Raw genomic sequence first — 17,457 nt, forward strand, 5'->3', positions numbered from 1 at the left:
AGGCAACAGGATAAACAATAAATAGAAATGGTTACTTTCACAGAGTGACTAGGCAACAGGATAAACAATAAATAGAAATGGTTACTTTCACAGAGTGACTAGGCAACAGGATAAACAATAAATAGAAATGGTTACTTTCACAGAGTGACTAGGCAACAGGATAAACAATAAATAGAAATGGTTACTTTCACAGAGTGACTAGGCAACAGGATAAACAATAAATAGAAATGGTTACTTTCACAGAGTGACTAGGCAACAGGATAAACAATAAATAGAAATGGTTACTTTCACAGAGTGACTAGGCAACAGGATAAACAATAAATAGAAATGGTTACTTTCACAGAGTGACTAGGCAACAGGATAAACAATAAATAGAAATGGTTACTTTCACAGAGTGACTAGGCAACAGGATAAACTATAAATAGAAATGGTTACTTTCACAGAGTGACTAGGCAACAGGATAAACAATAAATAGAAATGGTTACTTTCACAGAGTGACTAGGCAACAGGATAAACAATAAATAGAAATGGTTACTTTCACAGAGTGACTAGGCAACAGGATAAACAATAAATAGAAATGGTTACTTTCACAGAGTGACTAGGCAACAGGATAAACAATAAATATAAATGGTTACTTTCACAGAGTGACTAGGCAACAGGATAAACTATAAATAGAAATGGTTACTTTCACAGAGTGACTAGGCAACAGGATAAACTATAAATAGAAATGGTTACTTTCACAGAGTGACTAGGCAACAGGATAAACAATAAATAGAAATGGTTACTTTCACAGAGTGACTAGGCAACAGGATAAACAATAAATAGAAATGGTTACTTTCACAGAGTGACTAGGCAACAGGATAAACAATAAATAGAAATGGTTACTTTCACAGAGTGACTAGGCAACAGGATAAACAATAAATAGAAATGGTTACTTTCACAGAGTGACTAGGCAACAGGATAAACAATAAATAGAAATGGTTACTTTCACAGAGTGACTAGGCAACAGGATAAACAATAAATAGAAATGGTTACTTTCACAGAGTGACTAGGCAACAGGATAAACAATAAATAGAAATGGTTACTTTCACAGAGTGACTAGGCAACAGGATAAACAATAAATAGAAATGGTTACTTTCACAGAGTGACTAGGCAACAGGATAAACAATAAATAGAAATGGTTACTTTCACAGAGTGACTAGGCAACAGGATAAACAATAAATAGAAATGGTTACTTTCACAGAGTGACTAGGCAACAGGATAAACAATAAATAGAAATGGTTACTTTCACAGAGTGACTAGGCAACAGGATAAACTATAAATAGAAATGGTTACTTTCACAGAGTGACTAGGCAACAGGATAAACAATAAATAGAAATGGTTACTTTCACAGAGTGACTAGGCAACAGGATAAACAATAAATAGAAATGGTTACTTTCACAGAGTGACTAGGCAACAGGATAAACAATAAATAGAAATGGTTACTTTCACAGAGTGACTAGGCAACAGGATAAACAATAAATAGAAATGGTTACTTTCACAGAGTGACTAGGCAACAGGATAAACTATAAATAGAAATGGTTACTTTCACAGAGTGACTAGGCAACAGGATAAACTATAAATAGTCGCAGCAACATGACATTATATTAGATATTTGGTTAACTATTTGGATAGATATTTGGTTAACTATTTGGATAGATATTTGGTTAACTATTTGGATAGATATTTGGTTAACTATTTGGATAGATATTTGGTTAACTATTTGGATAGATATTTGGTTAACTATTTGGTTAATAACTATTTGGATAGATATTTGGTTAACTATTTGGATAGATATTTGGTTAACTATTTGGATAGATATTTGGTTAACTATTTGGATAGATATTTGGTTAACTATTTGGATAGATATTTGGTTAACTATTTGGTTAATAACTATTTGGTTAACTATTTGGATAGATATTTGGTTAACTATTTGGATAGATATTTGGTTAACTATTTGGATAGATATTTGGTTAACTATTTGGATAGATATTTGGTTAATAACTATTTGGTTAACTATTTGGTTAATAACTATTTGGTTAACTATTTGGATAGATATTTGGTTAACTATTTGGATAGATATTTGGTTAACTATTTGGATAGATATTTGGTTAATAACTATTTGGTTAACTATTTGGATAGATATTTGGATAGCTATTTGGTTAACTATTTCGCTAGCTATAGAAGTCTCATGGCTTGGGGGTAGAAGCTGCTCAGGGTCCTATTGGCTCCTTTTGGTACCACTTGCCGAAATGGTAGCAGAGAGAACAGTCGAACTCACACAGTCTGAGTTGTTAAATCTTTTTTTGCTGTTGTCTCTGTCCAGGTCAGTGGATGATATCATCAACGAAGAGGAGTTAACTTCTCTCTCTTTCTCCGTCTCTCTCTCCCTGTGTCCCAGGTGAAGGCTCGTTCGGCAGCGCGGGAGGTGATCGCCACCTACTCAGTGGATGATATCTTCATAGAGCTGGTGATCCAGCTACCACAGAACTATCCTCTAGGCTCGATCACAGTAGAGAGCGGCAGGAGGGTGGGGGTCGCTGTACAACAATGGAGGAACTGGATGTTACAGCTCAGTACATACCTCACACACCAGGTAACACACACACACACCAGGTAACACACACACACACACCAGGTAACACACACACACCAGGTAACACACACACACACCAGGTAACACACACACACACACCAGGTAACACACACACACACACACCAGGTAACACACACACCAGGTAACACACACACACACACCAGGTAACACACACACCAGGTAACACACACACACACCAAGGTCGCCATCAATAATGTCTGGTTCCTGGTCATGACCCCTTTTAGGGGAGTTTGGATATGCAAAAAACACATGAGCATTTTTACACTGCCCACGCGTACTCTTGTGTGAAACAGGACAACTATAAGCACCCCCCGACATACAGTGTTGTGTGTGTGTGTGTGTGTGTGTGTGTGTGTGTGTGTATATATACACCCTCAAAACTTGAGACATCTGTGGCATTGTGTTGTGTGACAAAACTGCACATTTTAGACTGGCCTTTTATTGTCCCCAGCACCAGATTCTTGATATGCCTCACCTGTCAGGTGGATGTATCTATTATGATTATCTTGGCAAAGGAGAAATGTTCACTAACAGGGATGTAAACAACATTTTTTGAGAAATAAGCTTTTTGTGCGTATGGAACATTTCTGGGATGTTTTTATTTCAGCTCATGAAACATGAGACCAACACTTTACATGAGACCAACTCTTTACATGAGACCAACACTTTACATGAGACCAACACTTTACATGAGACCAACACTTTACATGAGACCAACACTTTACATGAGACCAACACTTTACATGAGACCAACACTTTACATGAGACCAACTCTTTACATGAGACCAACACTTTACATGAGACCAACACTTTACATGTTGCGCTTCTATTTTTGTTCAGTGTGTGTGTGTGTGTGTGTGTGAGATATATATATATATATATATATATATATATATATATACAGTGCCTTGCGAAAGTATTCGGCCCCCTTGAACTTTGCGACCTTTTGCCACATTTCAGGCTTCAAACATAAAGATATAAAACTGTATTTTTTTGTGAAGAATCAACAACAAGTGGGACACAATCATGAAGTGGAACGACATTTATTGGATATTTCAAACTTTTTTAACAAATCAAAAACTGAAAAATTGGGCGTGCAAAATTATATATACACACACACACAGTACCTGGTCAAAAGTTTGGACACACCTACTCATTCCAGAGTTTTAATTTATTTTTTACTATTTTCTACATTGTAGAATAATAGTGAAGAATTCAAAACATATACATATACATACATACACACACGTGTGTGTATGTATGTATATGTATATATATATATAATATATATTTATTTATTTTTACAAATTTGTAACCCTTTTTTGTTTTAGGCACAAAACGATCTTCCATTTGTTTAATAAAAACCCGGTACAGGTTACCTTCAGACAAGTCCTATGACACTTGTAGGGGTCGTAGAGTCTCCCCTTTCCATTGAGGGGTCACCTCACACTTGTAGGGGTCGTAGAGTCTCCCCTTTCCATTGAGGGGTCACCTCACACTTGCAGGGGTCGTAGAGTCTCCCCTTTCCATTGAGGGGTCACCTCACACTTGTAAGGGTCGTAGAGTCTCCCCTTTCCATTGAGGGGTCACCTCACACTTGTAGGGGTCGTAGAGTCTCCCCTTTCCATTGAGGGGTCACCTCACACTTGTAGGGGTCGTAGAGTCTCCCCTTTCCATTGAGGGGGTCACCTCACACTTGTAGGGGTCGTAGAGTCTCCCCTTTTCCATTGAGGGGGTCACCTCACACTTTGTTAAGTGCTGCGCTATGTAAGTATCATGTTCCCCCGTCTCTCTTTTTTGTTTCTGATAGAACGGCAGCATAATGGAGGGCCTGGCTCTGTGGAAGACCAACGTGGATAAGAGGTTCGAGGGAGTAGAGGATTGTATGATCTGTTTCTCTGTTATCCATGGATCCAACTACTCTCTGCCCAAGAAGGCCTGCCGCACCTGCAAGAAAAAATTCCACTCTGCCTGTCTGGTGAGAGACTGATATTCAACACGGGACAACACACACACACACACACACACACACACAAGTGCACAAACTGCAATACAAGAGAACACACTCCGAGGCATATAGGTTATGACACATACACACACACAACTTCACAGTTTGGGCTGTTGTGGGGACCGTATTAATGCCACACCGGCGGTCACGAGTCATGAAGGCAGTCAAATTCCACAAGACCGGCGGTCACGGTAATTAGGCTTCTCCAAGTTCTGATGCTGCTGCTGGTCATTAGTAGCCTACCAAACCTGCTAACTGCCTGGTACTCAGCACTCTATTGTCCCTCTAATCACTCTGACATCAATACAAATGTATTTAAAAAAATCTAACAATACATGAGACCCCATGAGCTCGTGTTCCTCAAACAGAGTGATGGCCTCTACTAAAAAGAGGAGGATCCCATCAGCTTTCTATGGGCTAGGCTTACTATATTTATTTCTCAACTTTCCTAGTATTAAGCACATTGCTTCTCTTTACAACAGGAGTATAGCCTACCTGGCTGGCATGAAAATAAACCACAGAAAAAGCATCCTCCATTTGCTATTTAAGTGCATAGATGACACGTATTTATCCCGCTGACCCTGTTTCAAGACAGGTGTGACAATGGTCCATTCTAAATCAAAACAAATGTCACACATATATTATTTAGTATATGTAAAGACAAGATTAAATTAAGAATAGTCTGATGGGTAACAATATTAGCTTGTGAATTATTATATATCATATTATTATATTATCACTTGTGAAGGATGCCCAGAATAAGAAACAAAGCCTTTTTTTTTTGGTAACTTGTTCGCATCATAGTCACACCTCATGAAGCCTCGCCCATTCTGTCCTATCAAGCAAAAAGGCAGTAACTGCTCAGAGTGGAACTGAGAGAAATGGCTTTTAATTTACCTTTGGTTTCACAGTAACTTTATCCAGTTACTGCTAACATGACCCCCATTGTCTCCTGAACACAGTACGAGGCTGGATACTTGTCCACATGATTAAGCATGTATTTCATGTAGCAAATGAGCAGCAGTTTCTGCCTTTTTGCTCTGTAGGGCAGCATAGGCCTGTATGTTTTTAATTAGGTTTGTATCACAACTAACGTGGCCAAATAACCTTAAAATGGAGCACATTAATCCGCTTTACAAGGGGTGTATAGTCTAACTGGCATATATAAGCCACGTGTGAGTTTCAACATTTGGGGAAGATAATTCTCACCATTCAAATGCACCTTTTTAATAAAATATAATAAAGCATCTCATGTAATATCTTATTTGCGGTCACTTTTGATAATGGTGTTTTACGCTAATCGAACATTTGCGCTTATATCCTACTATCATGTTCGCATTGCTACGCTTATAATGTGGGGAAATATCCTAACAGTTTATCAACATTTTAAGCTAAGTGTTCTGATCTGTTGTATCAGCCTCATTGGATTAAACAGTTTTGTTTTTAATGCTAGTGGTTGAATTAATTTGGGATCGAATCGCATCCCACAACTGTCCCAGACGATGTTTGGGATATTTATTTCTCGTACAGAATAGGTCGACTTTTGTGCTATTGGGGGGGATAGGTACTATTTGTACTATTGGGGGGGATAGGTACTATTTGTACTATTGGGGGGGATAGGTACTATTTGTACTATTGGGGGGGATAGGTACTATTTGTACTATTGACAAATGCTAGTGCTTTCTTCTACTCATCTTGTTGGATGACGAAAAGTACATTTAAAAAGTGGCCAGTTCTTCCAATATCTTCAATGAGCACCTCGGATTTGGATAAGAACAAGCGCAGTTGCGTCCCCCGATTCGTCTGTTTTCACTTGTAGCCTGTGAGAAAGACCTGATCACGTGACGGAGAACCGTGTGAGTGAGAGACGCTTCGGACAACGCAGGACTCTTGGGGAGAAGGGAACAGCGCAGGACTCTTGGGGAGAAGGGCACAACTCAGGACTCTTGGGGAGAAGGGAACAGCGCAGGACTCTTGGGGAGAAGGGAACAACGCAGTACTCTTGGGGAGAAGGGAACACCGCAGGACTCTTGGGGAGAAGGGAACAGCGCAGGACTCTTGGGGAGAAGGGAACAGCGCAGGACTCTTGGGGAGAAGGGAACAACGCAGCACTCTTGGGGAGAAGGGAACACCGCAGGACTCTTGGAGAGAAGGGCACAGCGCAGGACTCTTGGGGAGAAGGGAACAACGCAGCACTCTTGGGGAGAAGGGAACACCGCAGGACTCTTGGAGAGAAGGGAACAGCGCAGGACTCTTGGGGAGAAGGGACCAACGCAGCACCCTTGGGGAGAAGGGAACAACTCAGGACTTTTGGGGAGAAGGGCACAGCGCAGGACTCTTGGGGAGAAGGGAACAACGCAGGACTCTTGGGGAGAAGGGAACAACGCAGGACCCTTGGGGAGAAGGGCACAGCGCAGGACTCTTGGGGAGAAGGGAACACCGCAGGACTCTTGGAGAGAAGGGCACAGCGCAGGACTCTTGGGGAGAAGGGCACAGCGCAGGACTCTTGGAGAGAAGGGAACAGCGCAGGACTCTTGGGGAGAAGGGAACAGCGCAGGACTCTTGGGGAGAAGGGACCAACGCAGCACCCTTGGGGAGAAGGGAACAGCGCAGGACTCTTGGGGAGAAGGGACCAACGCAGCACCCTTGGAGAGAAGGGAACAGCGCAGGACTCTTGGGGAGAAGGGAACAGCGCAGGACTCTTGGGGAGAAGGGACCAACGCAGCACCCTTGGAGAGAAGGGAACAGCGCAGGACTCTTGGGGAGAAGGGAACAGCGCAGGACTCTTGGGGAGAAGGGAACAGCGCAGGACTCCGGGCCGCAAACAGCGCAGGACTCTTGGGGAGAAGGGAACAGCGCAGGACCCTTGGGTTGAAGGGAACAACTCAGCACTCCGGGCCGCAAAAAGGCCTTTGATTTTTTTTAGGGTGCATTACGGCCACAAAGGGAATGCCGCCGTGAAATTCGAGGCATTATCATTTTATTCAGCTTTGTTCAATTATATTGTTGATAGTATAAAATAATACCACGGAATTGTAAGCAAATCTTGTCTGTTAAATGAACAGCCATTTGGCGTAGGCAGATCAGGACATAACATAAGGACAACTCAGAGCATCCTGTTCTGTTCTTCTGAAATAGACTACATTTTCTTTATATCATGTTTCTATAGACCTGTTTAAAATAAATAATGGATTTATTGTGAAGGCGTAGGCTAAATTACATGGATTTATTAGTATTTTTTAACATGGCTTGTTGTCTATATGTGGAAGCCCAGGAGAGTCTAAATGTGTTTATGTTAATTAACGGTCAATTACCGCGAGACGGACCTGTTATTTGCTTGACAATCACCAGCTGACAACATTTTGTGATCGCCACAGCCCTGATCATTATCACGTTACTCATGCTGTCTCTCTTTCTCTCTCTTCTCTTCTCCAGTACAAGTGGTTTACCTCTAGCAACAAGTCCACCTGCCCTCTGTGTAGAGAGACCTTCTTCTAGCAACAAGTCCACCTGCCATCTGTATAGACCTTCTCCTAGCAACAAGTCCACCTGCCATCTGTATAGACCTTCTCCTAGCAACAAGTCCACCTGCCCTCTGTATAGACCTTCTCCTAGCAACAAGTCCACCTGCCCTCTGTGTAGAGACCTTCTCCTAGCAACAAGTCCACCTGCCATCTGTATAGACCTTCTCCTAGCAACAAGTCCACCTGCCCTCTGTGTGTAGAGACCTTCTCCTAGCAACAAGTCCACCTGCCCTCTGTGTGTAGAGACCTTCTCCTAGCAACAAGTCCACCTGCCCTCTGTGTAGAGACCTTCTCCTAGCAACAAGTCCACCTGCCCTCTGTGTAGAGAGACCTAATTGAAACTATGTTACCATGGATACACATAGTCACTGTTCCGTTGCTATGGATGCACAGAGACAGTTAGGTTCTGTATTTGTATGTATCTCTCACCACAACCTTCTTATACATCAGTGCATCTCAATAGTTTTATCCTTGGGACCCAAATTGATCCAGGTTTTCTGTCGCGATCCAAAATTCACATTGTGATTTTCTTGTTGTTGTTGCCAAAATGCAATTTGGAAAACAATTTTTAATAAATACTATTTTGACAGTAAATGTAGCAATTATATTTAGACAAGGGGAACAATATCCCCCCCTTTTGTCATTAATTCCATATTGCTCACGATGTTGACGAAGAATATTATATTATATTATTATAATATACAAACTCACCCCATCTGCTAAATCACACTGCTAATAGCTTTGTATTGGTAAATACTGAGATTGAAGAAAAAAATTTTTTTCTGAGAATTAAAATGATTTAAATGTAACGATAATCTTTTTACATACCTTCTACCTGGTATTAGTTGTTTCAATTCAGACGAGTATCTCAACAACAACAACAAAAAATCCCCCCCAAAAATGTAAAATAAATAAATAAATATTTTCACTCAGAAACCCGCGACACCATTCAAAACCTTTGGGTTACGACCCACCAGTTGGCAACCACCGCTAATAGAAGCTCCTTTGACAGCGGTTGTAACTCGAGCTAAGAGTTGAGTAGTAAAGATATCTTTTTAGACGGTTTTATGTCCAGTAGCCAATGAGTTCCAAGGAGCCAGGAATTGGATCAGCTCTGACGGTGGCAGGACAGACGGAGGACAGACGGGTTGAGTTTCCTGCCCCGACTAGACTACTGACGCATGCCAGATCTCACAACATCAGGATATGTGTTTAACCACATCACATGTTATAGCAATCTGATGCCCGACTGCGCAGTCAATGACGTGGCACGCAACCATTGGTTGATGATGCAGTGCAAAACGCCCGCGCTTCTAAGTCGGGCGGGAAGTCGACCAGAATGTTCCGTCTGAAGGACTGCAATCAATTCACTTCGTCATTTGGTGTGATTGACAGAGCGCAGTGATGTAATATTATACAGACTGATGAAACACAAAGTGGATTAATTTGAGATAAATAAAGAGGATTTATGTATCAGAAACTTAAATCTCTCTAGTGATGATGACAAAGATACTATTACTTGATTGTATTTTAACACACAGTAAAATGAGAGAGAGAGCAAACAGAGAGAAAACAGAGAACAAGAGAGAACAAACAGAGAACAAGAGAGAGAGAGAGAGAGAAAACAGAGAGAGAGAGAAAACAGAGAGAGAGAAAACAGAGAACAAGAGAGAACAAACAGAGAGAGAGAAAACAGAGAACAAGAGAGAACAAATGGAGAGAGAGAAAACAGAACAAGAGAGAGAGAGAGAAAAGAGAGAGAGAGAGAAAAGAGAGAGAGAGAGAAAACAAAGAGAGAGAGAAAACAGAGAACAAGAGAGAACAAACAGAGAGAGAGAAAACAGAGAACAAGAGAGAGAGAGAGAGATAACTATAGAGAGAGGGAGATAACTATAGAGAGAGAGAGATAACTATAGAGAGAGAGATAACTATAGAGAGAGAGAGAGATAACTATAGAGAGAGAGATAACTATAGCCTGGCCCAGGATCTGTTTGTGCTCTTGCAAACTCCATTGCTCATTGTCAAGCCAAAACATGACAGATTTACAAGGAGTCGGCATGACAACGCCAACAGACTTGGCGGCGTGACAGCGCAGACTGGCACACGGGGGGGGGGGGGGGGGGGGGGGGGGGGTTAGTGGATCTGCTCTTTATTCCAGCCTTGTTGATGTGGTACAGCGTGAATGATGTCTATTCCTCTGTCTGCCATTCCTCTGTGTCTGTCTGGTTGTAATCTGACTGCTCTTTATTCCAGCCTTGTTGATGTGGTACAGCGTGAATGATGTCTATTCCTCTGTCTGCCATTCCTCTGTGTCTGTCTGGTTGTAATCTGACTGCTCTTTATTCCAGCCTTGTTGATGTGGTACAGCGTGAATGATGTCTATTCCTCTGTCTGCCATTCCTCTGTCTGCCATTCCTCCGTCTGCCATTCCTCCGTCTGCCATTCCTCCGTCTGCCATTCCTCCGTCTGCCATTCCTCCGTCTGCCATTCCTCTGTCTACCATTCCTCCGTCTGCCATTCCTCCGTCTGCCATTCCTCCGTCTGCCATTCCTCTGTCTGCCATTCCTCTGTGTCTGTCTGGTTGTAATCTGACTGTTCTCATGGTGTTGAAATGATGCTTCATTAATCCAGTAAAAACAGACACCTCTGGCTCTGTGTGTCTCTGTATCCGTCTTCTCCAGCTGTCCCCCCGACAGACACCTCTGGCTCTGTGTGTCTCTGTATCCGTCTTCTCCAGCTGTCCCCCCCCCCCCCCGACAGACACCTCTGGCTCTGTGTGTCTCTGTATCCGTCTTCTCCAGCTGTCCCCCCACCGACAGACACCTCTGGCTCTGTGTGTCTCTGTATCCGTCTTCTCCAGCTGTCCCCCCCCCCGACAGACACCTCTGGCTCTGTGTGTCTCTGTATCCGTCTTCTCCAGCTGTCCCCCCCCCCCCCGACACCTCTGGCTCTGTGTGTCTCTGTATCCGTCTTCTCCAGCTGTTTCCCCCCCCCCCCCGACAGACACCTCTGGCTCTGTGTGTCTCTGTATCCGTCTTCTCCAGCTGTCCCCCCCCCCCCCCCGACAGACACCTCTGGCTCTGTGTGTCTCTGTATCCGTCTTCTCCAGCTGTCCCCCCCCCGACAGACACCTCTGGCTCTGTGTGTCTCTGTATCCGTCTTCTCCAGCTGTCGTCGTCGTCCCCCCCCCCCCCCCGACAGACACCTCTGGCTCTGTTTGTCTCTGTATCCGTCTTCTCCAGCTGTCCCCCCCCCCGACAGACACCTCTGGCTCTGTGTGTCTCTGTATCCGTCTTCTCCAGCTGTTCCCCCCCCCCCCCGACAGACACCTCTGGCTCTGTGTGTCTCTGTATCCGTCTTCTCCAGCTGTCCCCCCCCCCCCCCCGACAGACACCTCTGGCTCTGTGTGTCTCTGTATCCGTCTTCTCCAGCTGTCCCCCCCCGACAGACACCTCTGGCTCTGTGTGTCTCTGTATCCGTCTTCTCCAGCTGTCCCCCCCCCCCGACAGACACCTCTGGCTCTGTGTGTCTCTGTATCCGTCTTCTCCAGCTGTCCCCCCCCCCCCCCGACACCTCTGGCTCTGTGTGTCTCTGTATCCGTCTTCTCCAGCTGTCTCCCCCCCCCCCCCCCCGACAGACACCTCTGGCTCTGTGTGTCTCTGTATCCGTCTTCTCCAGCTGTCCCGTCCCCCGTCCCCGTCCCCCCTGACAGACAACTCTGGCTCTGTTTGTCTCTGTATCCGTCTTCTCCAGCGCCCCCCCCCCCCCTGACAGACAACTCTGGCTCTGTGTGTCTCTGTATCCGTCTTCTCCAGCTGTCGTCGTCCCCCCCCCCCCCCCCCCCCCCGACAGACACCTCTGGCTCTGTTTGTCTCTGTATCCGTCTTCTCCAGCGCCCGCCCCCCCCCCGACAGGCACCTCTGGCTCTGTTTGTCTCTGTATCCGTCTTCTCCAGCGCCCCCCCCCCCCCCCCCCCCCCCCTGGCAGACAACTCTGGCTCTGTGTGTCTCTGTATCCGTCTTCTCCAGCTGTTCCCCCCCCCCCCCCCCCCCCCCCCCGACAGACAACTCTGGCTCTGTGTGTCTCTGTATCCGTCTTCTCCAGCTGTTCCCCCCCCCCTGACAGACAACTCTGGCTCTGTGTGTCTCTGTATCCGTCTTCTCCAGCTGTTCTTCCCCCCCCACCTTGACACAAAGCACATATTTTGACTCTCCCAGCAGGTTAGACACAACATTAGTGTGTGTATTTGCTTATTTGAACAGATATGTTACTGAGACGCAGCTGTTTTAGAGACTAGAGGACAGCTGTTCTAGTAACCATGTCAACCAGAGGACAGCTGTTCTAGTGACCCTGTCAACCAGAGGACAGCTGTTCTAGTGACCCTGTCAACCAGAGGACAGCTGTTCTAGTGACCCTGTCAACCAGAGGACAGCTGTTCTAGTGACCCTGTCAACCAGAGGACAGCTGTTCTAGTGACCAGAGGACAGCTGTTTTAGTGACCCTGTCAACCAGAGGACAGCTGTTTTAGTGACCCTGTCAACCAGAGGACAGCTGTTCTAGTGACCAGAGGACAGCTGTTCTAGTGACCCTGTCAACCAGAGGACAGCTGTTCTAGTGACCAGAGGACAGCTGTTCTAGTGACCCTGTCAACCAGAGGACAGCTGTTCTAGTGACCAGAGGACAGCTGTTCTAGTGACCCTGTCAACCAGAGGACAGCTGTTCTAGTGACCAGAGGACAGCTGTTCTAGTGACCAGAGGACAGCTGTTCTAGTAACCCTGTCAACCAGAGGACAGCTGTTTTAGTGACCCTGTCAACCAGAGGACAGCTGTTCTAGTGACCAGAGGACAGCTGTTCTAGTAACCCTGTCAACCAGAGGACAGCTGTTTTAGTGACCCTGTCAACCAGAGGACAGCTGTTCTAGTAACCCTGTCAACCAGAGGACAGCTGTTCTAGTAACCCTGTCAACCAGAGGACAGCTGTTTTAGTGACCCTGTCAACCAGAGGACAGCTGTTCTAGTGACCAGAGGACAGCTGTTCTAGTGACCCTGTCAACCAGAGGACAGCTGTTCTAGTGACCAGAGGACAGCTGTTCTAGTGACCCTGTCAACCAGAGGACAGCTGTTTTAGTGACCCTGTCAACCAGAGGACAGCTGTTTTAGTGACCAGAGGACAGCTGTTCTAGTGACCCTGTCAACCAGAGGACAGCTGTTCTAGTGACCCTGCCAACCCGAGGACAGCTGTTTTAGAGACCCGAGGACTGCTGTTTTAGAGACCCGAGGACAGCTGTTTTAGAGACCCGAGGACAGCTGTTTTAGAGACCCGAGGACAGCTGTTTTAGAGACCCGAGGACAGCTGTTTTAGAGACCCGAGGACAGCTGTTTTAGAGACCAGAGGACAGCTGTTCTAGTAACCAACCAGAGGACAGAATTATTGTTTTTCTAGTTTGTTTTTTAGTTGCTCTAGTTAGTTGTAATTAGTCTAGTTAATTTTCTAGTTAGTCTCCATAATCAAATTAGTATTAGAAGATACATGTTGAGGAATAATCACAATGAGAAAATGTGTTCACTTCTACTGGCTCACACACACACACACTCTTTCTTTCTCTCTCTCACACACACACACACACTTTCTGAATACATCTCTCTCTTTCTCTCTTAGACACACACACACGGATGTCCTGTATGGTTAATGATGTGTCAGATGAGTCCGTCTGCTGTAAAAGCAGTTCTTTGCCAGCGATGAGGAATGACTGTTTCTCTCCTTCCTTTCAGCCGTGTTTGAAGTCTGCTGACAGTTGGCCTCCCAAGTTACTCAGTTCTTTAGGAGAAAACTTTGGGTACCATTTTACCTCAGGAGAGCTCCAACTGTCTCTCTCAATAATCCTGTGGAATGCACAATGTTCGAATGTCTACTCTGCGAACACTGAAAAGAAAATGCTTATTATTACTTCTGACAGTGACAAAACTTCCCGAAGGGCGAGAGCCTCTTCAGCCATTGAATATTTGTATAGGGACAACCCGACCGTACTTTTATGGCAGTTTTCAGATGATAAAGAGCTTTCAATACATGGTACATTATGGGTTCGTATACATATCATATCACCTATTTTGTCAGCGCTTTCAAAAAAGTGCTGTGGTTGCTAAACTTTTGCAGAAGTTTTTTCTCAAGAGATATATATATATATATATATATATTTTAAGAATCATACTCCTCCTGTAGGTTTTTTTTTTTTTTTAAATGGTTTTGGCCATTTTGGCTCTTACAGGAAACTAACCCTGGTTACCAGTTTCCAGGAAGAGACTAATTATTGTGCGACTGCTGGTGCCAAGTGGCAGCCATCTTGGATCTCCCCTCCCCTCTGTGGTATTTAATTAGTCTGTCTGATGGAGATGTTTCCGTTGTCACAGTCAATCGTGAGTGTGTCATTGTGGGATCATAAAGATGACCTGTGTGTGTGTGTGTGTGTGTTGATTCTTCTATCCTTGTGGGGACCTAATATCCCCAGATGTCCACACAAGGATATAGGTAGTAAAACAAGGGGGAATTCTCCCACTTCCCCTTTCAGAATAAAAGGCTATTCTAAGCTTAGGGGTTAGGGTAAGGTGTTAGTGTTTGAGTTAGGTGTATGGCTTAGAGAGAATATAATAAATTATAGGTCCTCACGAGGATAGAAGACTGAAACTTGTGTTCGTGCCCCCCGTCCTTGTGTGTGTGTGTGTGTGTGTGTGTGGTGTGTGTGAACATAAGCCTTCATAATGAATTACAGTGTATTTACTGAGCGATCCCTCATCGCCTGGCATTGACCTTTTTAATGCCTATTGATCTATGCATACATATTTATACTGAGACCCTTCAACACACACACACACACAGCGTCAAGTCAAAATGTTATTTACAGTGCATTTCACAGCTCCACACATCATAGGCTTATGTGCTCGATTACACAGCGACGTAGACGGGCTGAATTACTGACTACTTTTCTACAGTCAATTAACAAGTAGATGGATTTCTGTCTAGTTTACCAGGTTATGGACCCTAGATGGGTACCAGGCTATGGACCCTAGATGGGTGCCATGCTATGGAACCTAGATGGGTGCCAGGCTATGGACCCTAGATGGGTACCAGGCTATGGACCCTAGATGGGTACCAGGCTATGGACCCTAGATGGGTGCCAGGCTATGGACCCTAGATGGTTACCAGGCTATGGACCCTAGATGGGTACCAGGCTATGGACCCTAGATGGGTACCAGGCTATGGACCCTAGATGGGTACCAGGCTATGGACCCTAGATGGGTACCAGGCTATGGACCCTTGATGGGTACCAGGCTATGGACCCTAGATGGGTACCAGGCTATGGACCCTAGATGGGTACCAGGCTATGGACCCTAGATGGGTACCAGGCTATGGACCCTAGATGGGTACCAGGCTATGGACCCTAGATGGGTACCAGGCTATGGACCCTAGATGGGTACCAGGCTATGGACCCTAGATGGGTACCAGGCTATGGACTCTAGATGGGTACCAGGCTATGGACTCTAGATGGTGAAGTACCAGGCTATGGACTCTAGATGGTGAAGTACCAGGCTATGGACTCTAGATGGTGAAGTACCGGGCTATGGACTCTAGATGGTGAAGTACCGGGCTATGGACTCTAGATGGTGAAGTACCGGGCTATGGACCCTAGATGGGTGAAGTACCAGGCTATGGACCCTAGATGGGTACCAGGCTATGGACCCTAGATGGGTACCAGGCTATGGACCCTAGATGGGTACCAGGCTATGGACCCTAGATGGGTACCAGGCTATGGACCCTAGATGGGTACCAGGCTATGGAGCCTAGATGGGTACCAGGCTATGGAGCCTAGATGGGTACCAGGCTATGGACCCTAGATGGGTACCAGGCTATGGAGCCTAGATGGGTACCAGGCTATGGACCCTAGATGGGTACCAGGCTATGGACCCTAGATGGGTACCAGGCTATGGACCCTAGATGGGTACCAGGCTATGGAGCCTAGATGGGTACCAGGCTATGGAGCCTAGATGGGTACCAGGCTATGGACCCTAGATGGGTACCAGGCTATGGAGCCTAGATGGGTACCAGGCTATGGACTCTAGATGGGTGAAGTACCAGGCTATGGACTCTAGATGGGTGAAGTACCAGGCTATGGACTCTAGATGGGTGAAGTACCAGGCTATGGACTCTAGATGGGTGAAGTACCAGGCTATGGAACCTAGATGGGTGAAGTACCAGGCTATGGACTCTAGATGGGTACCAGGCTATGGACTCTAGATGGTGAAGTACCAGGCTATGGACTCTAGATGATGAAGTACCAGACTATGGACTCTAGATGGGTAAAGTACCAGGCTATGGACTCTAGATGGGTGAAGTACCAGACTATGGACTCTAGATGGTGAAGTACCAGGCTATGGACTCTAGATGGGTGAAGTACCAGGCTATGGCCTCTAGTTGGGTGAAGTACCAGACTATGGACTCTAGATGGGTGAAGTACCAGGCTATGGACTCTAGATGGCAGCATGGTCACATGTAATGTCATGTCTACATATTATCATGTCCTGGGTGAAAACGTCTCCATAGCCACGGTCTTCACATGTTGCTGCCTTAACATTCATTAGATGTTTTTCCCTATCGATCTACACAACCTACATTTTCAAAGTACGAAGAATAATTTTTGTTGTTGTTGAAAATTGTCCTTATTACTAAGAAATACAGAAATTGTGAATGTATCGATTTGCATATGTATTCACACACCCCAGAGTTCATACTTGGTAAAAGCACCTTTTAGCATCCCTTACAGCTGTGAATCATGTTGAATAAGATACTACTAACTCTACACCAAACGATCCCAGGGTTCTCTGAAGACTGAAAAGACTGTATTTCCTGTGAACTTTTTTTTTACCTGGGCTTTTGATCCTAACAATCTCCCCAGTCCCTTGTCAGTGCAAAGTATACCCATAACATGATGCTACCAAAACAATGCTGTTTCCAATTATGCTCCTAATCATTTAATGGGTCTAGCGAACACAGTTTCAGCACTCAGTTCTCTTTTTTTCCCAGGTCAATTTAGACAACCAGTGGAATTAGCGCAGCCATTGAACACAGTGGGAGAGGTGTGTCATGGTAATTAAGGCAACCGAGGGATGGAAACAGTGGAACTGTGTTTTACAGCATGTCAAGTGAGATGTCGAATACATGGGCCAATTAATGACATGATCTGATGTCAACACGATTAAATACAATGACATCGTGT

At 44.9% G+C, this 17,457-nt stretch overlaps 1 protein-coding gene across 1 annotated transcript in view; it reads left to right on the forward strand.

Annotated features, from left to right (window-relative positions):
* The window catches only part of LOC139388305 (listerin E3 ubiquitin protein ligase 1), a 95,898-nt gene extending 86,774 nt beyond the window's left edge, over positions 1–9,124 (forward strand). Inside the window, exons 32-34 of the mRNA XM_071134905.1 lie at positions 2,441–2,635; positions 4,467–4,634; positions 8,100–9,124. Of these exons, the coding sequence (XP_070991006.1) occupies positions 2,441–2,635; positions 4,467–4,634; positions 8,100–8,162 (426 nt within the window). The 3' untranslated portion in view covers positions 8,163–9,124. The remainder of the gene's footprint in view (positions 1–2,440; positions 2,636–4,466; positions 4,635–8,099) is intronic.
* Positions 9,125–17,457: the final 8,333 nt, after the last annotated feature.

Source organism: Oncorhynchus clarkii, chromosome 29 (genome assembly GCF_045791955.1).
Source record: "Oncorhynchus clarkii lewisi isolate Uvic-CL-2024 chromosome 29, UVic_Ocla_1.0, whole genome shotgun sequence".
In the NCBI taxonomy this organism is placed as follows: Eukaryota; Metazoa; Chordata; class Actinopteri; order Salmoniformes; family Salmonidae; genus Oncorhynchus; species Oncorhynchus clarkii.